At 60.0% G+C, this 26,451-nt stretch overlaps 1 protein-coding gene across 1 annotated transcript; it reads left to right on the forward strand.

The window, feature by feature from the left end:
* Positions 1-1,130: 1,130 nt before the first annotated feature.
* C3 (complement C3) lies at positions 1,131-26,215 on the forward strand (the record flags this gene model as incomplete). Its single annotated transcript, XM_080636188.1, has 40 exons — positions 1,131-1,201; positions 5,036-5,228; positions 7,180-7,339; positions 8,208-8,278; positions 8,352-8,446; positions 8,525-8,607; positions 8,682-8,772; positions 9,181-9,283; positions 9,402-9,522; positions 10,010-10,125; positions 10,464-10,610; positions 11,455-11,667; positions 12,448-12,642; positions 13,585-13,746; positions 13,830-13,959; positions 14,102-14,173; positions 14,932-15,136; positions 15,591-15,722; positions 15,943-16,028; positions 16,786-16,925; positions 17,031-17,243; positions 17,893-17,959; positions 18,294-18,380; positions 18,462-18,665; positions 18,893-18,968; positions 19,040-19,199; positions 19,336-19,431; positions 19,565-19,715; positions 20,428-20,591; positions 21,356-21,514; positions 22,045-22,195; positions 22,275-22,326; positions 22,483-22,570; positions 22,775-22,864; positions 23,337-23,442; positions 23,603-23,692; positions 24,219-24,305; positions 24,813-24,896; positions 25,337-25,472; positions 26,074-26,215. The coding sequence occupies 40 exons, from the start codon at positions 1,131-1,133 to the stop codon at positions 26,213-26,215; spliced, it is 4,989 nt and encodes a 1,662-aa protein (XP_080492314.1).
* Between the last annotated feature and the right edge of the window lie 236 nt (positions 26,216-26,451).

A 26,451-nucleotide genomic window follows, 5' to 3' on the forward strand; every position in this document is an offset into this window, starting at 1 on the left:
ATGGCCCCCCAATGGGGCCCATGGGACCAGCATCCGGGTCCACGAGGGACCCAATGGGTCCAGGAGGGATGGAGGCACCTGAGACCTGGTGGGGATCTTGTTGGGGGGACACCCCCATGTCCGGGTCTTGCCCAGGGTCCTGGTCTAGGGGGGAACCCGAGATGCTTATTTCCTTTCCCCAATTGCCCCCCATTGCCCCCATTACCCTCATTGCCCCTCATTATCCCCATTGCCCCCATTGACCCCATTGCCCCACATTACCCCCATTGCCCCCATTGCCCTCATTGCCCCCATTACCCCCATTGCCCCCGATTACCCCCATTGCCCCCATTGTCCTCCATTACTCCCATTACCCCTCATTACCCCATTGCCCCCATTTCCCCCATTGTCCCCCATTACCCCATTGTCCCCCATTACCCCCACTGCCCCCATTGCCCCCCATTACCCTCATTGCCCCTGATTACCCCCATTGCCCCCATTGTCCCCATTACCCCATTGCCCCAAATTCCCCTATTGCCCCACATTACCCCTATTGCCCCCATTGCCCTCATTGCCCCCGATTACCCCCATTGCCCCCATTGTCCCCATTACCCCATTACCCCATTGTCCCCCGTTACCCCCACTGCCCCCATTGCCCCCCATTCCCCCCATTGTCCCATTGCCCCCATTACCCTCATTGCCTCTCATTATCCCCATCACCCCCATTACCCCATTGCCCCCATCACCCCCTACGCACCCCCTGCTCTCCCATCACCCCCCCATTGTCCCTCCCCCCATGTCGCAACCGGTGGCCCCTCGCCAGCTCCTTCCCCGAAATGAGGAAGCACCCGGGAAGCCCCTCCCCCCCCCGGGGGGGGGGCCACCCCAACCCCCACCCAAGGGACCCCCATTGCTACGTCCCGACCCCCCCCTCAATGACTGATCCATTTGGGGGGGGGGGGCACAGAAAACATCCCCCCCCCCCCCCCCTTAATGGCCCCATAAGTGTCCGGTTGGACCCAGATACCCGTCCCCCCCCCCCGTGGTGTTGGGTGGCCCCATGGGTGCTGGTTACCCATTAACCCCTGGGTGCTGCTATAAAGGGACCCCCCCCCCCCCCCCCGGCTCTGCCATTGCCCTCCCCTGCGGCCATGGGGGCCCCGGCGCTGCCCATGGGGCTGCTGCTGCTGCTGCTGAGCGCGGCCTCCAGCCAGGGCCAGATGTGAGTGAGGGGAACCCCCCCCCCCGACACCCATGGGACCCCCCCAATGGGACCCCCCCATTGGAACCCCTCTTCTGGGACCCCCAATGGGACCCCCCTATGGGACCCCCCTATTGGAACCCCTCTTCTGGGACCCCCAATGGGACCCCCCTATGGGACCCCGCCATTGGAACCCCTCTTCTGGGACCCCCAATGGGACCCCCCAATGGGACCCCCCCATTGGAACCCCTCTTCTGGGGCCCCCAATGGGACCCCCCTATGGGACCCCCCCATTGGAACCCCTCTTCTGGGACCCCCAATGGGACCCCCCTATGGGACCCCCCCATTGGAACCCCTCTTCTGGGACCCCCAATGGGACCCCCCTATGGGACCCCCCCATTGGAACCCCTCTTCTGGGACCCCCAATGGGACCCCCCTATGGGACCCCCCCATTGGAACCCCTCTTCTGGGACCCCCAATGGGACCCCCCTATGGGACCCCCCCATTGGAACCCCTCTTCTGGGACCCCCAATGGGACCCCCCTATGGGACCCCCCCATTGGAACCCCTCTTCTGGGGCCCCCAATGGGACCCCCCTATGGGACCCCCCCATTGGAACCCCTCTTCTAGGACCCCCAATGGGACCCCCCTATGGGACCTCCCCATTGGAACCCCTCTTCTGGGACCCCCAATGGGACCCCCCTATGGGACCCCCCCATTGGAACCCCTCTTCTGGGACCCCCAATGGGACCCCCCTATGGGACCCCCCCAATGGGACCCCCCCATAGGAACCCCTCTTCTGGGACCCCCCTATGGACCCCCCCAATGGGACTCCCCCCATGGCCCCCCCATTGGATCGCCTCTTCTGGGACCCCCCCCCCCTTATTGGAACCCCTCTTCTGGCCCCTCCATGGGACCCCCCCATAGGACCCCCCCATGGCCCCCCCCTATTGGAGTCCCTCATCTGGGACCCCCCCAATGGGACCCCCCCATTGGAACCCCTCTTCTGGGCCCCCTCATGGAACCCCGCTTGGGACCCCCCCCATGGACCCCCCCCATGGACCCCCCCATTGGAACCCCTCTTCTGAGACCCCCACCCATGGGACACCCCCAGGGTCCCCCCCCATAGATGCTCATAGGACCCCCCCCCCCACATTAACCCCCCCTATCCCCCTTGACCCCATTCAGGGACCCCCACCCCCATTGGGACCCCCCCCATCCAGGGACACCCCCCCCATAGATGGGAGCCCCCTTTCCAGGGGGGGTGCTAGAGGGCAATGGGGTGCAATGGGGGGCAATGGGGTGCAATGGGGGTGCAATGGGGGGCAATGGGGTGCAATGGGGGTGCAATGGGGGGCAATGGGGTGCAATGGGGTGCAATGGGGGTGCAATGGGGGTGCAATGGGGGGCAATGGGGTGCAATGGGGGTGCAATGGGGGGCAATGGGGGGCAATGGGGGGCAATGGGGTGCAATGGGGGGCAATGGGGGGCAATGGGGTGCAATGGGGGTGCAATGGGGGGCAATGGGGTGCAATGGGGTGCAATGGGGGTGCAATGGGGGTGCAATGGGGGGCAATGGGGTGCAATGGGGGTGCAATGGGGGGCAATGGGGGGCAATGGGGTGCAATGGGGGGCAATGGGGGGCAATGGGGTGCAATGGGGGTGCAATGGGGGGCAATGGGGGGCAATGGGGGTGCAATGGGGTGCAATGGGGTGCAATGGGGGGCAATGGGGTGCAATGGGGGTGCAATGGGGTTGCAATGGGGGGCAATGGGGGGCAATGGGGTGCAATGGGGGTGCAATGGGGTTGCAATGGGGGGCAATGGGGGGCAATGGGGGTGCAATGGGGGTGCAATGGGGGGCAATGGGGGGCAATGGGGGGCAATGGGGTGCAATGGGGTGCAATGGGGGTGCAATGCGGGGCAATGGGGGGCAATGGGGTGCAATGGGGGTGCAATGGGGGTGCAATGGAGGGCAATGGGGTGCAATGGGGTGCAATGGGGGGGCAATGGGGGGCAATGGGGGTGCAATGGGGGTGCAATGGAGGGCAATGGGGTGCAATGGGGTGCAATGGGGGGGCAATGGGGGGCAATGGGTTGCAATGGGGGTGCAATGGGGGGGCAATGGGGTGCAGTGGGGTTGCAATGGGGGTGCAATGGGGTGCAATGGGGGGCAATGGGGGTGCAATGGGGGTGCAATGGGGTGCAATGGGGGGCAATGGGGTGCAATGGGAGTGCAATGGGGTTGCAATGGGGGGCAATGGGGTGCAATGGGGGTGCAATGGGAGTGCAATGGGGGGCAATGGGGGTGCAATGGGGGGCAATGGGGGTGCAATGGGGGTGCAATGGGGGGGTTGGGTTGCTTTAGTCCTATGGGGCAGATTGGGGTCTGAGTTATGCCTTCCCCCCCCCCCCCCATGGGACACCCCCAGGATCCTCTTTGTGTGCATGGGACCTCCCTCCCCCATTGGACTATGAGGTCCTCAGGGTGCTATGGGGTCAGACTGGGGGTCCCTGGGGTGCCATTGGGTCCCCAGGGCTCTATGGGGACAGATTGGGGGTCCCTGGGGTGCCATTGGGTCCCCAGGGCTCTATGGGGACAGATTGGGGGTCCCTGGGGTGCCATTGGGTCCCCAGGGCTCTATGGGCACAGATTGGGGGTCCCTGGGGTGCCATTGGGTCCCCAGGGCTCTATGGGGACAGATTGGGGGTCCCTGGGGTGCCATTGGGTCCCAAGGGTGCTATGGGGTCAGACTGGGGGTCTTTGGGTGCTATGGGGTCAGGTTGGGGGTCCCTGGGGTGCCATTGGGTCCCAAGCGTGCTATGGGGTCAGACTGGGGGTCTTTGGGTGCTATGGGGTCTCTGGGTGCTATGGGGTCAGGTTGGGGGTCCCTGGGGTGCCATTGGGTCCCCAGGGCTCTATGGGGACAGATTGGGGGTCCCTGGGGTGCCATTGGGTCCCCAGGGCTCTATGGGGACAGATTGGGGGTCCCTGGGGTGCCATTGGGTCCCCAGGTCTCTATGGGCACAGATTGGGGGTCCCTAGGGTGCCATTGGGTCCCCAGGGCTCTATGGGGACAGATTGGGGGTCCCTAGGGTGCCATTGGGTCCCCAGGGCTCTATGGGTACAGACTGGGGGCTCCTGGTGCTATGGGGTCAGGTTGGAGGTCCCTGGGGTGCCATTGGGTCCTTAGGGCTCTATGGGGACAGATTGGGGGTCCCTGGGGTGCCATTGGGTCCCCAGGGCTCTATGGGGACAGATTGGGGGTCCCTAGGGTGCCATTGGGTCCCCAGGGCTCTATGGGGACAGACTGGGGGCTCCTGGTGCTATGGGGTCAGGTTGGGGGTCCCTAGGGTGCCATTGGGTCCCCAGGTCTCTATGGGGACAGATTGGGGGTCCCTGGGGTACCATTGGGTCCCCAGGGCTCTATGGGGACAGACTGGGGGCTCCTGGTGCTATGGGGTCAGGTTGGGGGTCCCTAGGGTGCCATTGGGTCCCCAGGGCTCTATGGGGACAGATTGGGGGTCCCTAGGGTGCCATTGGGTCCCCAGGGCTCTATGGGGACAGACTGGGGGCTCCTGGTGCTATGGGGTCAGGTTGGAGGTCCCTGGGGTGCCATTGGGTCCTTAGGGCTCTATGGGGACAGATTGGGGGTCCCTGGGGTGCCATTGGGTCCCCAGGGCTCTATGGGGACAGATTGGGGGTCCCTGGGGTACCATTGGGTCCCCAGGGCTCTATGGGGACAGATTGGGGGCTCCTGGTGCTATGGGGTCAGGTTGGAGGTCCCTGGGGTGCCATTGGGTCCCCAGGGCTCTATGCGGCGCTGTGACCCCCCCATGGTGCCCGGTGTCCCCAGGGTGACGATGGTGACCCCGGCGGTGCTGAGGCTGGAGGTGGAGGAGCAAGTGGTGCTGGAGGCCCCGGGGTTGTCCTCTGCGGCCGAGGCCACCGTCCTGGTGCAGGACTTCCCCCACAAGCGCCACGTGCTCCATCAGACCCGTGTGAAGCTGAACCCCAATGAGGGCATGATGGCCAACACCACCATCAAGGTGGGTCAGCACCCCACGGGGCACTGCCCCCTTCTGGCCCCGAGCTCAACCCTATACAAGACAGTGGAGAATCTCCGTGGGGTTATATGGGGCAGGGGTGGTCACCATGGGGTCTTTGGGGGTGGTTGGTCCTATGGGACAGGAACCTTGAGGTCCTTGGTGATGGTCACCAGGGGATGGTCACACTTGGGGTGGTCACCTCTAGATGACCTGCCCCAAGCTCAACCCTATATGAGACAGTGGAGAATCTCCATGGGGTTATATGGGGCAGGGGTGGTCACCATGGGGTCTTTGGGGATAGTTGGTCCTATGGGGCAGGAACCATGAGGTCCTTGGTGATGGTCACCCTACGACCAGGGGATGGTGACACTTGGGGTGGTCACCTCTAGATGTCTGATGATGAAGACCTTGGTCTTGATGAAGACCTCTGGATGACCTGCCCCAAGCTCAACCCTATATGAGACAGTGGAGAATCTCCGTGGGGTTATATGGGGCAGGGGTGGTCACCATGGGGTCTTTGGGGGTGGTTGGCCCTATGGGACAGGAACCTTGAGGTCCTTGGTGATGGTCACCAGGGGATGGTCACACTTGGGATGGTCACCTCTAGATGACCTACCCCAAGCTCAACCCTATACGAGACAGTGGAGAATCTCCATGGGGTTATATGGGGCAGGGGTGGTCACCATGGGGTCTTTGGGGGTGGTTGGTCCTATGGGACAGGAACCTTGAGGTCCTTGGTGATGGTCACCAGGGGATGGTCACACTTGGGATGGTCACCTCTAGATGACCTGCCCCAAGCTCAACCCTATACAAGACAGTGGAGAATCTCCATGGGGTTATATGGGGCACGGGTGGTCACCATGGGGCCTTTGGGGGTGGTTGGCCCTATAGGACAGGGACAGTGAGGTCCTAGGTGATGGTCACCCTACGACCAGGGGATGGTGACACTTGGGGTGGTCACCTCTAGATGTCTGATGATGAAGACCTTGGTCTTGATGAAGACCTCTGGATGACCTGCCCCAAGCTCAACCCTACACAAGACAGTGGAGAATCTCCACGGGGTTATATGGGGCAGGGTGGTCACCATGGGGTCTTTGGGGATAGTTGGTCCTATGGGGCAGGAACCATGAGGTCCTTGGTGATGGTCACCCTACGACCAGGGGATGGTGACACTTGGGGTGGTCACCTCTAGATGTCTGATGATGAAGACCTTGGTCTTGATGAAGACCTCTGGATGACCTGCCCCAAGCTCAACCCTATACGAGACAGTGGAGAATCTCCATGGGGTTACATGGGGCACGGGTGGTCACCATGGGGTCTTTGGGGGTGGTTGGTCCTATGGGACAGGAACCTTGAGGTCCTTGGTGATGGTCACCAGGGGATGGTCACACTTGGGATGGTCACCTCTAGATGTCTGATGATGAAGACCTTGGTCTTGATGAAGACCTCTAGATGACCTGCCCCAAGCTCAACCCTATACGAGACAGTGGAGAATCTCCACGGGGTTATATGGGGCAGGGGTGGTCACCATGGGGTCTTTGGGGATAGTTGGTCCTATGGGGCAGGAACCATGAGGTCCTTGGTGATGGTCACCCTATGACCAGGGGATGGTGACACTTGGGGTGGTCACCTCTAGATGTCTGATGATGAAGACCTTGGTCTTGATGAAGACCTCTGGATGACCTGCCCCAAGCTCAACCCTATACGAGACAGTGGAGAATCTCCATGGGGTTACATGGGGCAGGTTCTATGAGGTGTTTGGGGATGGCTGGTCCCATGGGGCAGGAACCATGAGGTCCTTGGTGATGGTCACCCTATGACACACTTGGCGTGGTCACCTCTATGTCTTTGCTGACAAAGACCTTGGTCTTGATGAAGACCTTGGCACCCTCAGCCCCGTTCCCCGTTCCTTGGTGCCGTTGTCCCCACGGTGCCACCGCTGTCACCTCAGGTCTTGGCCAAGGCCCTGCCCAAGTCCACGGAGAAGCAGTTCGTGTCGGTGACGGCGCGGGTGGCCCAGGTCACCCTGGAGAAGGTGCTGCTGGTGGCCCTGCAGAGCGGGCACATCTTCGTGCAGACCGACAAGCCCATCTACACCCCCGGCTCCACCGGTGCGTCCTGTCCTTGGGGTGCTGGGCATCACCGTGGCCTCTTGGCTGCTGGTGGCTCTTTGGGGTCTTGGGGGCGTCTTGGGGTCCCCTCCATGGCACATTGGGGTGCTGGTGGCATCTTGGGGTGTTGGGTTCCCCCCATGGCACCTCTTGGGGTCTTGGTGGCATCTTGGGGTGTTGGGTCCCCTCCATAGCACATTGGGGTACTGGTGGCATCTTGAAGTGTTGGGTTCCCTCCATGGGGTCCGTGGGGTGCTGGTGTGACCTTGGGGTGCTGGGTTCCATCTGTGGCATCTTGGGGTCTTGGTGGCATCTTGGGGTGTTGGGTTCCCTCTATGGGGTGGTGGTGGGACCTTGGGGTGTTTGGTTCCCCCCATGGCACCTCTTGGGGTCTTGGTGGCATCTTGGGGTCTTGGTGGCATCTTTGCGTGTCGGGTCCCCTCCATGGCACATTGGGGTGCTGGCGGCATCTTGGCGTGTTGGGTTCCCTCCATGGCACATTGGGGTCTTGGTGGCATCTTAGGGTGTTGGGTTCCTTCCATGGCACCTCTTGGGGTGTTGATGGCATCTTGGGGTCTTGGTGGCATCTTGGGGTGTTGGATTCCCCCCATGGCACCTCTTGGGGTCTTGGTGGCACCTTGAGGTGTTGGGTCCCCTCCATGACATCTCTTGTGGTCTTGGTGGCACCTTGGGGTGTTGGGCTCCCTCCTCTATGGGGTCCAGGGGGTGCTGGTGTGACCTGGGGGTGTTGGATCCCCTCCATGGCACCTCTTGAGGTCCTGGTGGCACCCTGGGGTGCTGTTGTCATGGTCCATGCCCCATTTCTGGATGTCCTCACACCACCCCTGTCCCCCGCGTCCCCTCCCAGTGCTCTGTCGCCTCTTCGCTCTGGACCACCTCATGCAACCAGTGTCCAAGACGGTGATCGTGGAGGTCAAGGTGGGTCACAGGGACATGGGATGGGGCCACAGGGACATGGGGACACCAATGCCACCATCCCCGTGTCCTTCAGACACCCGATAACATCATCATCAAGCAAGTGCCCGTGTCCTCGCCCATGAAGACCGGCATCTTCTCCCTCAACCACAACCTGCCCGAGGTGGTCAGGTCGGTGCCACCTCCAAGGGTGACCTGGGGACATCCATGGCCATGGGCTTGTCCCCTCAACCCTGTCCCCTTTTGCAGCCTGGGGACATGGACAATAATGGCCAAATTCGAAGACTCCCCAGAACAGGTCTTCAGCAGCCAGTTTGAAGTCAAGGAGTACGGTAAGGGGGGGGTCCTCAGGGTGGGGGTCCCTTCTCCTGCATCGCTGGTCCATTGGGTGTCCCCCCTCCCATAGTGCTGCCGAGCTTCGAGGTGGTGCTGGAGCCAGAGAAGAGGTTCCTCTACATTGACCAGAAGGAGGACTTCCGAGTGTCCATCACAGCCAGGTGGGATGGAGACCCCAAACCTGCTCAGTTTAGGGGTCAAGACCCCTCATGGGTGATGGGGTCACCATGGGGTGACAAAGTCCCCAAGGATGGGCCAAAGGTGACAGGTTTGAGGTGATGGGGATGTGGGGAAATGAGGTGATGGGGACAGAGGGTGATGGTGATGGAGGAGGACATGGGATGATGGGGACAGAGGGTGATGGTGATGGAGGACATGGGATGATGGGGACAGAGGGTGATGGTGATGGAGGACATGGGATGATGGGGACAGGGGTGATGGTGATGTAGGTGGCAGGAGGACATGGGTGATGAAGACATGGGGCAATGGATGATAGGGTTTCATGTGGGGACACGAGGTGGATGCGATGGGGACAGGGGTTGATGGTGACAGTGGTGGCTTGTCCATAGATACCTCTATGGGAAGCGTGTGCAGGGCTCAGCCTTTGTCCTCTTTGGTGTCATGGTGGATGATGAGAAGAAGAGCATTCCCCAATCCCTGCGCCGTGTCCAGGTGACCCCATCCTTGTCCCTGTCCCCATTCCTTGTCCCTGCTCCAGTGTCCTGCCGGGCTCTGTCTTCTCCAACCCTGTCCCCATGGTTGTCCCTGTGCTACCATCTCCATGCTGCAGGTGACGGATGGGGATGGAGAAGCCGTGTTGTCCATGGCCACCCTGCGGGAGAGGTTCCCCAACCCTGCGGAGCTGGTGGGACATTCCGTCTACGTGTCCGTCACCGTGCTCACAGAGTCAGGTCTGCAGCGGGCGGCTGGTGGGGACAGAGGGGACATGGGAGGGGATGGGGGCAATGAGGATGGGGAGGGGAGGGGATGGGGGCAATGAGGATGGGGAGAGGTGGGGATGGGGACAGTGAGAATGGGGAGAGGTGGGGATGGGGGCAATGAGGATGGGGAGAGGTGGGGATGGGGATGGTGATGATGGGGAGAGGTGGGGATGGAGGCAATGGGGATGGGAAGAGGTGGGGATGGGGGCAATGAGGATGGGGAGAGGTGGGGATGGAGGCAATGGGGATGGGAAGAGGTGGGGATGGAGGCAATGAGGATGGGAAGAGGTGGGGATGGGGATGGTGAGGATGGGGAGAGGTGGGGATGGAGGCAATGGGGATGGGAAGAGGTGGGGATGGGGGCAATGAGGATGGGGAGAGGTGGGGATGGGGGCAATGAGGATGGGGAGAGGTGGGGTTGGGGCAATGGGGACAGTCCCTTCCCATGGTCCTGCAGGCAGTGACATGGTGGAGGCCCAGCGGAGCGGCATCCGCATCGTGACGTCCCCGTACACCATCCACTTCACCCGCACCCCAAAGTACTTCAAGCCAGGGATGCCCTTCGACCTGACGGTAACAGCATCTGGGGACAGCAGTGGGGTTGGTCCAGGACCCCATGGTACCAGGGTCCCCAACATTGGGATGGGGACAGTGGTGACATTGGCCCAGGACCCCATGGTACCAGGGTCCCCAGCACTGGGATGGGGTCAGTGGTGGTATTGGTCCAGGACCCCCATGGTACCAGGGTCCCTCACATCAGGACCATGCCCCACCATGGCCCCACCATAGTGGAACAGCCTTGGGGACCAGGGTCTGTCCCTATGTTCCCTCGCGGTGCCACTGTCCCCATGTCACCCTGCCTGCACCCGGTGACGAGTCCCTCCTGGTGATGTCCTCATACCCCCCTGCAGGTCTATGTCACCAACCCAGACGCGTCCCCAGCTCCCCGTGTCACCGTCAAGGCTGATGGCTTCCAAGGTGTGGTGTCCACCCAGCGCGATGGCACAGCCAAGCTGGTCCTCAACATGCCCACCAACAAGGACACCGTCCCCATCACTGTGAGTGGGGACAGGAACCAGGGTGCCCTAGGAACTGGTGGATGGAGGGAGATGGTGCTGGGGTGGGTGAGATGTCCAAGGTGACCAAGGACCATGGTCACCATTGACCAAGGGCCAGGGTAACAGGAAGGGGACCAGGATGGCTTAAGACATCCATGGAGGTGGACCACCGTGGCCACCACTGATGAAGGAGTATGATGGCTGGTGCCGGGGGGGACAATGGTGGCCAACGCAATTGGGTTGACCAAGATATTGAGGGTCAAGGACCAAAGGATGTCCATGGTCATGGAGACTGGCAAAGATGTCCATAGTGGCCTGCAACCAGGCTCAGTCTGGTTGAACACTGCCAGGGATGGGGCATCCAAACCTTCTCCATCCAACCCATCCCAGTGTCCCAGCACCCTTCTTCCTTATCTCCAAGCTTCCAGTTCCAGTTGGAACCCATCACCCCTTGTCCCATCCCTGAGGAAGGTCCCTCCATGTCCTCCTTAAGTTGAGGACACCAGAGCTGGATGCAGCACCCAAGGGGGATCTCACCAAGCAGAGCAGAGGAGCAGGATCCCCTCCTTGGACCTGCACCCACTCGATGGTTGGCTGGGTCCTGTTGAACATCTCCTCACCCAACACCCCCAAGTCCTTCTCAGGCTGCTCCATCCAGCCCGTGCCTCCCTTGGGATCATCCCAACCCATGCGCAGGGACCTTGCCCTTGGTCCCATTGCTCTCCATGAGGTTCCCACCTCTCCAGGTCCCTCTGGATCCCATCCCTCTCCTCCAGCTCGGTGCCACCACATCCACACTGGGATCAACTCCCAGGGTCTCCCCTCTCCATTGCTGCCCCTGCAGGTGAGGACAGCAGAGCCGGAGCTCCCTGAGCCCCGCCAGGCCTCGCGGCAGATGGTGGCCGAAGCCTATCGCAGCCAAGGAGCATCCGGGAACTTCCTGCACTTGGCCGTGGGGGCCACGGAGCTGCAGCTCGGGGAGAACCTGGCCGTCAACTTCCACCTCAAGACCAACAACAACAACGTCCGGGACTCGGTGCCCTACTTCACCTACTTGGTGAGCCACGGCCACCGACCCAACACCGGTGTCCCGGTGCCACCAACCCCAGTGTCCTGGTGCCACCAACCCAACCCCAATATGCAGTGCCACCAACCCAACCCCAGTGTCCAGGAGCCACCAACCCAAGTGTCCCAGTGCCATCGACCCAACCCCAGTGTCCTGGTGCCACCAACTCCAGTGTCCTGGTGCCACCAACCCCAGTGTCCTGGTGCCACCAACCCAACGTGACTGTGCTGGTGCCACCAACCCAACCCAAGTGTCCAGATGCCATCAACCCAACTGAAGTGTCCAGGTTCCACTAACTCAAGTGTCCCAGTGCCACCAACCCAAGTGTTGCGGTGCCACCAAACAAGTGTCCTGGTGCCACCAACCCAACCCCAGTGTCCCAGTGCCACCAACCCAAGTGTCCAGGTGCCCCCAACCCAAGAGTCCAAGCGCCACTAACCCAAGAGTCTCAGTGCCCCAACCCAACCCCAGTGTCCCGGTGCCACCAACCCAAGTGTCCAGATGCCACCATCCCAACTTGAGTGTCCAGGTCCCACCAACTTAAGTGTCCAGGAGCCACCAACCCAAGTGTCCTAGTGCCACCAACCCAAATATTCAAGTGCCACCAACCCAAATATTCTGGTGCCACCAACCCAAGTGTCCTGGTGCCACCAACCCAAATATTCAAGTGCCACCAACTCAAATATTCTGGTGCCACCAACCCAAGTGTCCTGGTGCCACCAACCCCAGTATCCTGGTGCCACCAACCCAACCTTCCCTTGGCCACCACAGATCATGAGCAAGGGCCACATTGTCCATGTGGGGCGCCAGCGGCATGAGGCCGGCCAGAGCCTGGTGACCATGTCCCTGCCGGTGACCTCCGAGCTCCTCCCGTCCTTCCGCATCGTGGCCTATTACTACGTGCTGCCGGGCGAGATCGTGGCCGACTCCATCTGGGTTGACGTCAAGGACACTTGCATGGGCACCGTGAGTGTGTCCCCAGTGCCCTTGGGGGCCAGGGTGTCCTTGGGGGGGCTTTGGTTGGGACTTGGAAGTAGCTTGGGGGAGCCTTGAGGTGGTCCTTGAGGGGCTTGGGGGGTTCATGATGGGGTTTAGGTGGTCCATGATGGGGATTAGACGATTCATGGTGAGGATTGGGTGGTCCTTGAGGGGCTTGGGTGGTCCATGAAGGGAATTGCGTGGTCCACGATGGGGCTTGGTTGGTCCATGATGGGGTTTGGTTGGTCAATGAGGGGCTTGAGTGGTCCATGATGGGGCTTGAGTGGTTCATGATGGGTCTGGGGTGGTCCTTGAGGGGTTTGGGTGGTCTATAATGAGGTTTGGATGGTCCATGATGGGAATTGGATGGTCCTTGATGGGGCATGGGTTGTCCATGGTGGGGCTTGGTTGGTCTTTGAGGGACTTGGGTGGTCCTTAGGGGTTTTGAGTGGTCCTTGAGGGTTTTGGTTGATGACCCATGATGGGGATTGAGTGGTCCATGTTGAGACTTGGGTCCTTGAGGGGCTTGGATGGTTCATGATGGGGCTTAGGTGGTCCATAATGGAGCTTGGGTGGTCCTTGTGGGCTTGGGTGGTCTGTGGTTGGGTTTGGGTGGTCCAGGATGGATTTTAGATGGTCCATGATGAGGCTTGGATGGTCCTTGAGGGGCTTGGGTAGTCCATGATGGTGCTTGAGTGGTCCATGATGGGGATTGGGTGTCACTGAGGTGGCTTGGATAGTCCATGTGGGTCTCTGTTGCCCCATTGATGCTCCAGCTCTTCCATGGTACAATCCCCAACCATCACCTGGAGGACTCCACCACCCCATTGCCTTGGAGTTGCCGCCATGGGCACCTCCCGGGGGTGCCATCAAGTGGGGTTTGGGGCACCCCATGGCCATGACCCTCTCCAAGCCCCATGTCTTCTGCAGCTGGTGGTGAAGGGAGCGACAGAAGCTGACAACCGGGTGCATGAACCGGGGACACCCATGAGGCTCCACATCCAGGGCGACCACAACGCTTACGTGGGCCTGGTGGCCGTGGACAAGGGCGTCTTCGTCCTCAGCAAGAAGAACAAACTCACCCAGTCCAAGGTGGGTGCCCAGGTCCCCATCCCCATTGTGTGCCCCCCCTTATGATGGGCTTGGTTGTCAGGGTTGTCCCATGGTGGCCCCAGGTTTGGGACACGGTGGAGAAGAGCGACATCGGCTGCACACCGGGCAGCGGGAGGGACAACGTGGGGGTCTTCGCTGATGCTGGTCTCAGCTTGGTCACCAACGTGAAGATCACGACGCCGCAGCGAGGGGGTAGGGATGGGACAACCTCAGGGGTGGCACCTGAAGGATGAGCAGGGGGCACCCAAGGGATGGGTGCTGTGAGCTTTGGGGTGTGACAATGGAGGTCCAGGGTTGGGGATGGGGTCCTGACCTGTGTCCCCTCTGTCCCCAGAGGTGAAGTGTCCCCAGCCTGCACAACGCAAGCGTCGCTCCGTGCAGCTCATTGAGTACAAGGGCATCAAGGGTAGGTGGCTCTGGGAGTGTCCCATGGCCCCAAGGGGCACCAGAGTCCCCAGTGTCCCCGTCCATCCCATGTCCCAGTCAATACCAGTGTCCCTTGCCCATTCCATGGCACCTATCCCAGTGCCAGTGTCCCTTGCCCATCCCATGGTACCTATCCCAACACCAGTGTCCCCTGTCCATCCCATGGTACCTATCCCAGTACCACTGTTCCATGTCCATCCCATGTCCCAGTCAATACCAGTGTCCCTTGCCCATTCCATGGCACCTATCCCAGTGCCAGTGTCCCTTGCCCATCCCATGGTACCTATCCCAACACCAGTGTCCCCTGTCCATCCCATGGTACCTATCCCAGTACCACTGTTCCATGTCCATCCCATGTCCCAGTCAATACCAGTGTCCCTTGCCCATGCCATGGTACCTATCCCAGTACCGGTGTTTCATGTCCTTGAAGGATGTCACAATGTCCCTGGAGATACCACAACATCCCATGCCCCAGCGAACACCAGTGTCCCATATCCCAAAGGACACCAGTGTGTCCCATGTCCCAGAAGACCCCACAGCACCCCACATCCCAAAGGACACCACTGCACACCATGTCCCTGGTGACCCCACAGCATCGCATATCTCAAAGGACACCAGCATGTCCCATGTCCCTGATGACCCCACAGCATCCCACACCCCAAAGGACACCATTGCGCCCCATGGCCCTGGTGATGGGCTCTGGGGCCGGGTACCAGTTGGGTCCCTTGGTGCCGGCAGCGGCCGAGTACAAGGACAAGGCCCTGCGCAAGTGCTGTGAGGACGGGATGAAGGAGAACCCCATGGACCACAGCTGCGAGCAGCGCTCCACCTACATCCAGGACGGGGACGCTTGTGTCCAGGCCTTCCTCGACTGCTGCACCCACATCAGGACCATCCGCAGCCAGAAGCAGCGCCTGCTCCACCTCCAGCTGGCCCGAAGCAAGTGATAGGACATGGAGGGGTTCGGGGGGGGGGGGGGGTTGGTGGTTGGGGGAAGCTTCAGTGATGCTTGGGGGATGCTTGGGTGAACCTCAGGTGATGCTTGTGCCACCCTTGGGTGATGCTTGGGTGATGCTCAAGTGATGCTTGTGCCTCCATTGGGTGATGCTTGGGTGATGCTCAAGTGATGCTTGTGCTACCCTTGGATGATGCTTTGGGGGTGAACCTCAAGTAATGCTTGTGCCTCCATTGGGTGATGCTTGGGTGATGCTCAAGTGATGCTTGTGCTACCCTTGGATGATGCTTTGGGGGTGAACCTCAAGTAATGCTTGTGCCACCCTTGGGTGATGCTTGGCCGATGCCCACCCATCGCTTGGCCATCACTTGGCTGCTGCTTGGCTGATGCTGCGCTGAACGTGGCTTTGCCCAGGGCACAAGGTCCTGGGGGTAAGGTCCAGAGGCCCCGTGTCCCCCCCAGGCGAGGTGGACGATGGGTTCCTGGCTGATGAGGACATCACCTCCCGGAGCCTCTTCCCCGAGAGCTGGTTGTGGCAGGAGGAGCCGCTCACGGAGCAGCCCAATGAGCTGGGGTGAGTCCTGGCCCCACGGCCCATGTGGGGCCGTAACACCAGGGCCCCCCCAGAGCCCCCACAGGGGCTGCTTCTGAGACCGTGGTGCTGCCTTGATCCAGCTCAGGGCCCATCTGCAACCCCTGGTCCAGCTTTGGGACCAGCTTGTGTGGCCCCGTCCACCTCCTTAGCTTGGCTTGGGGACTGTTACGACCCCCTTGGCCATTCCCACCCTCTCCAGGATCTCCACAAAGACTCTCCCTGTGTACCTGAAGGACTCCATCACCACATGGGAGGTCCTGGCTGTCAGCATCTCCAAGAGCAAGGGTACGTGATGGAGGATTCCCTGTGGAGCAAAGGGATATCCCGATCCTCAGGGATGGTCCCTGGGACTTGAAGGGTCCCCTAAAGCCTGGTGGGCTTCCTTGGAGTTTGAGGGATGTCCAAGACCTTAAGAAGGGTGGAGAAGTGCCCCGGCCCTTGGGGACATCCATCAAAGCCTGGGGGCATTCCCTGGGATTTGAGGGATCTCCTAAGCCTTGGAATGACTCCATTGGACTGGAGGGATCCCTTAAGCCTTGGGAGGACTCCATGGGCATTGGGAGGACTCCATGGGATTTGAGGAATCTCTGTGGGCCTTGGGAGGACTCCATTGGACTTGAAGGATCTCCTAAGTCTTGGAATGACTCCATTGGACTTGAAGGATCCCCTAAGCCTTGGGAGGACTCCATGGGTCTTAGGAGGATTCAATGGGACTTGAAGGGTCTCCTAAGCCTTGGGAAGACTCCATGAGACTTGGGAGGCCTCAATGGGACTTGGAGGGTCTCCTAAGCCTTGGGAGGACTCCATGGGACTTGAAGGATCTCCTAAGCCTTGGGAGGACTCCATGGGTCTTAGGAGGACTCAATGGGACTTGAGGTATCTCCTAAGCCTTGGGAGGACTTCATTAGACTTGAAGGATCCCCTAAGCCTTGTGAAGGCTCCATGGGTCTTAGGAGGACTCAATGGGACCTGAAGGACCTCCTAACCCTTGGCGATGCCCCTGGGGTCCCCACAAGCCTGACCCAATGCGCTCCCCCCCTAGGGCTCTGCGTGGCCGACCCCTACGAGATCACGGTGATGAAGGAGTTCTTCATGGACCTGCGCCTGCCCTACTCGGTGGTGAGGAACGAGCAGGTGGAGATCCGCGCCATCCTCTACAACTACTGGACACACAGGATCACGGTAGGAAAAGGAGACCCAAGATGTGGGGACCATGGGGCAGGCAGGGGGTGTCCATGGTCCATGGTCACCTCAACCCCATCGAGCGCCATCTCCCGGGGCCCATAGGTGCGCGTGGAGCTGATGTACAACCCAGCCCTGTGCAGCGCCTCCACCACCAAGCAGCGCTACCAGCAGGTCCTCAGGCTGGAGCCCCAGTCCTCCTGGGCCGTGCCCTTCGTCATCGTGCCCTTGGAGCTGGGGCTCCATGAGGTCGAGGTGAAGGCGGCCGTGCAGGGCCGCTTCGTGGCCGATGGTGTCAAGAAGAAGCTCAAAGTGGTGGTGAGTTGCCTCTACGTGGTGGTATCTCCATCATTGGGATGCTCCCAGCACAGAGCCCTGTGTCCACATGGGGTTGGTACCCAGGGATGAAGGATGCTGCCCACCAAGGATGCTCAAGTGGGGCTTTTCTAGTTTGGAGCATGAGATAAGGGTGCTGGTTTCTACTGGGGCAACACGGAGAGGTTGGGAAGAAGGACTCAAACCCAACCCAGCCTTGAGCATTGAAATCTCCTGAACATGGGAAAGGGGGACCCAAACCCAACCTTTAGCATTGGGCTCTCCTGGAGATGGGAAAGAGGGACCCAAACTCAACCCAACCTCTAGCATTGGGATCTCCTGGAGATGGGAAAGGGGGATTCAAACCCAACCTTTAGCATAGGAATCTCATGGAGATGGGAAAGGGAGACCCAAACCCAACCTTTACCATTGGGATCTCCTGAACATGGGAAAGGGGGACCCAAACCCAACCTTGAGCATTGGAATCTCCTGGAGATGACAAAGAGGGACCCAAACCCAAGCCAACCTTGGGCATTGGACTCTCCTACATGGGAAAGGAGGACCCAAACCCAACCTTTAGCACTGGCATCTCCTGGACATGGGAAAGGGGGACCCAAACCCAGCCTTTAGCACTGGACTCTCACCTCTGCAGCCCGAAGGGATGAGGATGGAGAAGACAGTGAAGATAATCGAGCTGGACCCGAAGAAGAAGGGAGTCAGTGAGTGGCCCCATCCGGTCCTGGGGCTGTCTAAGCCCCACAGGGATGTTCCACTGAGGGAAAGGTCTGGGGTATCTATGGGGCAAAAGAAGTCCCGTTGTGGGGCTGGGACATCTTGGGGGATGGGGGAGGTCCTGCTATGGGTCTATGGGGCAAGGGACATTCTACTTGGAGCTGGGGCATCTCAATGGGGAAGGGACATCCTGATGTGGATCTGGAGCATCCTGAGGCCCAAGGGACGTCCTTGCTGCAGATGTGGGGCAGGGCTGGCTCAACCTCATGGTGTGGGGAGGGGACATGATTTGGGGTCACCCATCTCCATCCTGCCCCACAGATGGGGTGCAGGAGGAGAAGGTGAAGGCCGCCAACCTCTCCGACATCGTCCCCAACACCGAGTCGGAGACCAAAGTCAGCATCCAAGGTGAGCCTAAGGGAAGGGGCACTCATGGGGCCAAGGGCTTGGGACCCTCCTGGCTTCACATCTCCCCTTCTCCTTGTCCAGGCAACCCCGTGTCCATCATGGTGGAGAAAGCCCTGGATGGGGAGAAGCTGAAGCATCTCATCGTGACACCCTCGGGCTGTGGGGAGCAGAACATGATCGGGATGACCCCCACTGTCATTGCCACCCATTACTTGGACAGCACCTTGCAATGGGAGAGCCTTGGGGTCGACCGCCGCACTGACGCCATCAATTTGATCAGGAAGGGTAAGAGCACCCCCCAAAGGGGGGGAGCATCTCCTGGGTTCCTCTTTTGGGGTGCCAAATGTCCCCGTCACCCAAGGTGATGAAGGAGCTTTGAAGGAGACATGGGTTGGGTGCAACCAGGTTGGGGATTTCTACTGGAAGGCCTGGAATGGGCTCCAGGAATGGGTTGGGGGCCTGAAGCTTGGCCGGGTGCTCCTTGGGGTGCCCAACCACCACCTCCTCCCCAGGTTACACCCAACAGCTCGCGTTCCGGAAGCCTGACGGCTCCTATGCGGCCTTCAAGGACCGTCCATCAAGCACTTGGTGAGGTCCTGCGGCCACCATGGGTCTGGGTGACAGGGTTGGACGTGGCACTGAGGTTCTCCTGTCCCCAGGTTGACCGCTTACGTGGCCAAAGTCTTTGCCATGGCCATCAAGCTGATAGACATCGAGCCCGACGTGGTTTGTGGTGCGGTGAAGTGGCTCATCCTGAACAGGCAGAAGCCAGATGGGATCTTCCAAGAAGATGCTCCTGTCATCCATAAGGAGATGGTGGTATGGGGGGGATTGGAGCCCTATTGGCTGATGGAATGGGAAGGACAATGTTGGGTGATGGGGATGAGCATTGGGTGGCCAGAGCTTGGTGTGGAGACCACGATGCTGAGGTCTTCCTCCTCCATCTCTCACACAGGGAGGTTACCAGGGTGCTGAGCCCGAGGTGTCGCTCACAGCCTTTGTCCTCATTGCGCTGGAGGAGGCCCGGGAAATCTGCAAGGACCATGTCAACGTGAGTGTCCCCATATGGGGATGGAGATGGGATGCAACAAACCTGTCCCATAGAGGGACAAGCGCCTCAAGTCAAGGGGCTCACCGCTCATAGCAGCCACCAGAGAATCCAAACTTCCCTCCTTTCTGCCCAGAGCTTGGACAACGGCATCTCCAAAGCTGCTGAATACCTGGCCCGGAGGTACCAGTCGCTGTCCCGGCCCTACACGTTGGCCCTGAGCTCCTACGCCTTGGCCTTGACAGGGAAGCTCAAGAGCGAGAAGGTTCTCATGAAGCTCTCCAAAGGTGATGTCCAACCGGATGGAGGGGGAATTATGGGTTAGCAGGGAGCTGTGGTCAATGGCTCGATGTCCAAGAGGAGACCGAGGGGTTGGTGCTGGGCTCAGCATTGTTGTTGGGGACATGGGCATGGTTGTGGTGGCACCGAGCTGGAGGAGAGGGATGGGATCCAGAGGGACCTGGAGAGGTGGGAACCTCATGGAGAGCAATGGGACCAAGGGCAAGGTCCCTGCACATGGGTTGGGATGATCCCAAGGGAGGCACGGGCTGGATGGAGCAGCCTGAGAAGGACTTGGGGGTGTTGGGTGAGGAGATGTTCAACAGGACCCAGCCAACCATCGAGTGGGTGCAGGTCCAAGGAGGGGATCCTGCCCCTCTGCTCTGCTTGGTGAGATCCCCCTTGGGGACATGGAGGGACCTTCCTCAGGGATAGGACAAGGGGTGATGGGTTCCAAATGAAACAGGGGAAGTTCAGGTTGGAGATGAGGGAATTCTTCACGATGAGGGTGGTGGGACACTGGGATGGGTTGAATGGAGAAGGTTTGGATGAACCATCCCTATTCAAGGCCAGGTTGAATGGGGCTTGGAGCATCCTGCCCAAGTTGAAGGTGGTTGGACCTGGATGAGCTTTAAGCTCCCTTCCAACCCAACCCACCCCCTTCTACGGTGTGGGGAGAACCCATCCTTAGAGGGTGCTGAGGGACCGGTGTCACCGCAGAGGGCAACCGGTGGGAGGAACGCAACGCCTTCACCTACAACATCGAGGGCACCTCCTATGCTCTGCTGGCCCTGCTGAGGATGGAGAAGCCGGAGCTGACGGGGCCGGTGGCCCGCTGGCTGGCCCAGCAGAACTACTTTGGAGGTGGCTACGGATCCACCCAGGTGGGCTACGGACCCCCCTGGCACCCATGGGGGCTGCGCTGGCCCCCGCTGCCATGGGGATGGGGACAAGGAGAGAGGGTTTGAGCGCTGAGGGGTCGCCAATGGCCATGGGGATTCCGGGGACTTGGAATGTGTCATAGGGGACACAGCTGGTGCCGTGGAATTCTAAAGGCATTGGGGGGTGACTCAGGGCTTTGGGGGTCACCTTATGGCCCTTGGGATCCCCTATATCCTTGAGGAGCACCCCTGCTCCTATGGGACCCTAAAGGCATTGGGGGACCTGTTAGGGCTTGGGGGTCACCTCAGGGCCTTTGGGATCCCCCATGTGCTTGGGGAGCACTCCTGGTCCTATGGGACCCTAAAAGCATTGGGGGGTGACTCAGGGCTTTGGGGGTCACCTTATGGTCCTTGGAATCCACCATGTCCTTGAGGAACACCCCTGCTCCTATGGGACCCTAAAGGCATTGAGGGGCCTCTTGGGGCTCGGGGGTCACCTTATAGCCCTTGGGATCCCCTATATCCTTGAGGAACACCCCTGCTCCTATGGGATCTCAAGGGCTTCAGAAACCCCAGAAGCCCACTCCCAGGGGCCACCTCCAGCCCCTGTGGACCCTCATGGTCTCATCCTGTCCTGGAGAACCCTCCTGCCCCATAACACCTCCAAGGGCATTTTCCAAGTGCTTGGGGTCACCCTGAGCTCAGGGCCATGACAGGGATGCTCCAGGCAATGTCCCCAAGCCCCGGTGACACCGGTGTCCCTGCAGGCCACCATGCTGGTGTTCCAAGCCTTGGCCCAGTACCAGCTGGCATCTCCCCGGGAGCTCGACCTGGACCTGGACGTGTCGGTGCTGCTGCCCCGGCGCGCCAACGCCATCACCTACCGCATCGAGAACCGCAACGCGCTGGTGGCGCGCTCCGCAGAGGTACCACGGGGGCCGTGGTGGTGGCCATGGGATGTCCCTGTCCCCTCTGTGTCTCTTCACGTCCCACCACAGCCCTGTCCCCTCGCTATGGCCCTCGGATGTCCCTGTTGCTTCCATGGGGACGTTCCAAGGCTTGGGATGTCCCTGCCATGTACCTCCATGTCCCCTTGTCTTGCTGGGGCCTGGAATGTCCCTGTCCCCTTCATGTCCCTCTGCATCCTCTTATTTCCTTGTCCCCTCCATGTTCCCCAATGTCCATCCCTCCATGGTGTCACACAACGCTGCTGTCCCCTCCATGTCCTTCAATGTCCATCCCTCCATGGTGTCACAAAATGCTGTTGTTCCCTCCATGTCCTTCAATGTCCATCCCTCCATGGTGTCACACAACATTGTTGTCCCCTCCATGTCCCCTATGTCCATCCCTCCATTGTGTCCTGCAACGCTGTTGTCCCCTCCATGTCCTTCAATGTCCATCCCTCCATGTCCCTCCCAGTGTCCCTGCCCCATCTCAATGTCCCCTCTTCCCATAGACCAAGTTTAATGAGGACTTCACAGTGAAGGCCGAGGGCACGGGCAAGGGGACGATGACCGTGGTGACCATCTACAATGCCATCGTCCCTGAGAAGGACGACAAGTGTGACAGCTTTGACCTGCGGGTGCAAGTGGAGGACGTGAAGATGGGTGAGTCCCTCACATGTCCCCCCTATGTCCTCACTCCGTGTGCATCCCCTTCAATGTCCCCTCATTGTCCCCATGACAGGCAAGGAACGGGAGGGTGCTATCCGCTCCATCAAGATCACCATCTGCACCAGGTAGGACCACGTGGGGACATCAGGGATGCTGGAGATAGGGATGGGAATGGGGATGGTTGGGATGCCCCCATAGGGATTCTTGGGAATAGGAACATGAAGGATGGAGGGGCTGGGGACAACAGGACAAGGTGGGTGGCCTCAGCCCTGTCCCTATAGGTACCTGGACAAAGTGGATGCCACCATGTCCATCCTTGACGTCTCCATGCTCACAGGCTTCTTGCCTGATGTCCAGGACCTGAAGAGGGTGAGTGTGGTCCATGGGGACACATGAGGGGGACCCAGGACCTTGCATCTTTGTGCCATTGTGTCCCACCGTGTCCCCACATGTCCCTGTGTGTCCCATGTGGCCAATGACACCGTGTCCCACTGTGTCCCTCCATTGCTGTATCCTGATGGATGTCCCCATGTGTCCCTTGTGTCCTGCATGTCACCATGGCTCTGTCCCCAGCTCACAGATGGGGTGGACCGATACATCTCCAAGTTTGAGATTGACCAAGCTCAGTCGGACCGCAGCAACGTCGTCATCTACCTGGACAAGGTACCATGGACCTGTACCATGGGACAGGGCTAGGAATGTGATGGGACAGGGATGGGGACGTGATGGGATAGGGATAAGGATGTGATGGTACAGAGGTGGGGATGTGATGGGACAGGGATGGGGATGGGATGGGACAGGGATGTGGATGTGATGGGACAGGGAAGGGAATGTGATGGGACAGAGATGGGGATGGGATGGGACAGGGATGGGGACAAGGACAAGGATGGGCATTGAATTGAGTTGGGGACATGGGCAGGGATGAGATGGGAACAAGGATGAGGATGAAGCTGGGGACAGGGATAGGGCAGGGATGGGGATGCAGGTGGGGTTGGGGACTCAGATAGAGGCTGGAGATAGGAATGAAGCTGGGGCCAGAGGTGGGGACAGGAAAGGGTCTCAGGGGGGGGGGACAAGGCCAGGATGGTCTCAATGCTGGGGACAAGGGTGCTGAGTGCCACCGCCGTGCCCCCAGATCTCACACAAGGCCGAGGAGTGCTTCTCCTTCAAGGCCCACCAGCAGTTCAAGGTGGGCCTGATCCAGCCCGCAGCCGTCACCGTCTACAGCTACTACAAGATCGGTGGGTGCCATGTGCCCCGGTGCCACTCTTGGGTCCCCTCTTGTCCCTTTGTCCCACCACATCCTTTTGCTGACCCTCACCCTCCGTGTGTCACTGCTCTGCCCCCATGGCTCCCACTGTGTCCCCTCCTGTCCCCCCCTGTGTCCCCATGTCCCAGCAGATGACCGCTGCACGCGGTTCTACCACCCGGACAAGGAAGGTGGAAAACTGAGCAAGATCTGCTACAAGGATGTGTGCCGCTGCGCAGAAGGTGATGTGGGGACATGGGGACAGACTAGGCCACCACCTCTACCATGACGGGACACGTCATAGCCATGATAAGACGTGTCCTAGTGGAGGGTGGGACATTGTGGTTGTGATGGGACTCGTCATTGTGGATAGTGGGATGTCATAGCCATGATGGGACACATCATTGTGGGTGATGGGATGCTATGGTTGTGATGGGACACATCATTGTGGATGATGGGATGTCATAGCTGTGATGGGACACATCATTGTGGGTGATGGGATGACATGGTTGTGATGGGACACGTCATTGTGGATGGTGGGACATCATGGTTGTGATGGGACACATCATTGTGGATGGTGGGACATCATGGTTGTGATGGGACACGTCATTGTGGATGGTGGGACATCATGGTTGTGATGGGACACATCATTGTGGATGGTGGGACATCATGGTTGTGCTGGGACACGGCATTGACCAGCTGGGATGACTGCAATGGAGCCATGTCCCTGCCATGGTTGGACACATCCCTGTCATGATGTCCCTGCAGAGAACTGCTTCAAGCGGAAGGATGATGATGTCCCCATGACCGTCAACCAACGCATTGAGCGCGCCTGCGAGCCGGGAGTTGACTATGGTGGGACATGGGGGACATGGGGGGCATGGGGACAGGGGGAACATGGGGGAACATGGGGGACATGGAGGACATGAGGGACATGGGGACATGGTGGGAGTTGGGGACATGGGGACGTGAGGGACTTGGGGACATGGGGACATGAGGGATATGGGGACATGGGGACATGGTGCGACATGGTGGACATGGGGGACATGGGGGACATGGGGGACATGGGGGACATGGGGACATGGGGGACATGGGGGACATGGGGACATGGGGGACATGGGGGACATGGGGACATGGGGGACATGGGTCACAGAGGCAGATGAGGGGACATAGATGTGGATGGGGCCATGAAGGGCCATTGAAGAACACAGGGAGCATGGAGGGACAGGAGGGGACATGAAGGGACAAGGACAGGGGGGGATGTAGAAGGTGGAGAGGTGGGGACAGAGGGACCACCAAGTGCAGTGGGGCCACCCTGGTGCCTTCTGGGCCTGGGGGGGACACGGTGATGTCCATTCCCAGTGTACAAGGTGAAGCTGGTGGCAATGGAGGAGACGCCGTCCCATGACAACTACATCATGACCATCCTCTCCGTCATCAAGATGGGTACAAGCACCCCCGGGTGGGGGGACAAGGCCACCCTGAGGGACATGGGGGGGTCACCTGGGGCTGGGGACATGAGTTGGGTTGGTGTCACCCAATGGTGCTGAGGATGCCCATTAGGAAGGGGCACCCAGTTGGGTTGGTGTCACCCAATGGCATTGGGGGCACGCATTGAGAAGGGACACCCAGTTGGGTTGGTGTCACCCAAGGGTGCTGGGGACACCCATTGGAAAGGGACACCCAGTTGGGTTGGTGTCACCCAATGGCATTGGGGTCACCCAGTTGGGTTGGTGACATCCAAGGGCGCTGGAGGGATCTGGTGTCACTCATGGCTGGTGCGCCATCAGTGGGGATTGAGGGTCCCCACTGTGGACCCCACCAAAGCGGGTGCCCCTGCTGTGCCGGCGGGGAGGTGACGTGCACCTTGTGTCCTATGGGGACAGGCACCGATGAGGACCCAGCAAGAAGCAACCGGACCTTCGTGAGCCACCGGCAGTGCCGCGATGCTCTGAAGCTCCAGCTGGGTCAGGACTACCTGCTCTGGGGGCTGAGCACCGACATGTGGGTCACCGGCAACCGGTACGGACGTGGGGACATGGAGGGGGGGTCCTGGGGACACAGGAACATCATGGGATGTGGGGGACATGGGGAGGTTTGGAGACACGTGGTCATGGTGACACATGGGAGATGTGGGGGACATGGGTAGATATGGAGACACATGTCCATGGGGACACTAGATATGGGACGTGGGACATATGGGGACATGGGACACAGGGGACATGGGGCATGGGGGACATGGGTAGGTTTGGAGACACGTGATCGTGGTGACACTAGATATGGAATGGGACACGGGACATGGGGCATAGGGGACATGGGTAGGTTTGGGAACACACGGCCATGGTGACACTAGATATGGGACATGGTGACACATGGGGGACACGGAGGACATGGGGCATGGGGCATTGGGGACATGGCACATGGGTGACATGGGTAGATACGGAGACACGTGCCCATGGTGACACCGACACCCAAGCATTCCCCTTCCCCAAACCTGAGATTCTCCAGTGTCTCGTACAGGGTTGTGCACATCCATTGCCCATCCCTTGTGTGTCCCCATCCCCCTCCACCGAGGTGCCACCTCCTTCTGACCGTGTCCCCCTTGACATCCCCTTGCCTCCAGCTTCTCCTACCTCATCGGCAAGGACACGTGGCTGGAGGCCTGGCCCTCGGAGGCAGCATGTCAGGAGCCCGACCTCCAAGCCCTGTGCCAGGACTTCGTGGAGTTTGCTGAGGCCATGACCATGTTTGGGTGCCCCTCGTGAGCACCCATGAGTGCTCCCCACCCTCCTGCCCCTTGGTTTTGGGTTATAAAGGTCCTTTCTGATTGCCTGGCTCTGTGTTGGGTGATGGGGACACCATAGGGGACAATAGGGTGGTGAGGCCTTCAGGGTGGTCATGTGGGCTTTGTAGGGGGCAAGAGGAGTGTGGGGGCTCCATAGGGGATGATGGGATCACCATAGGGGTGATGGGGACTTCATAGGGGTGATGGAGACTCCAT

The sequence above is a fragment of the Psittacula echo genome (genome assembly GCF_963264785.1).
Source record: "Psittacula echo genome assembly, chromosome: 30".
Taxonomy (NCBI): Eukaryota; Metazoa; Chordata; class Aves; order Psittaciformes; family Psittacidae; genus Psittacula; species Psittacula echo.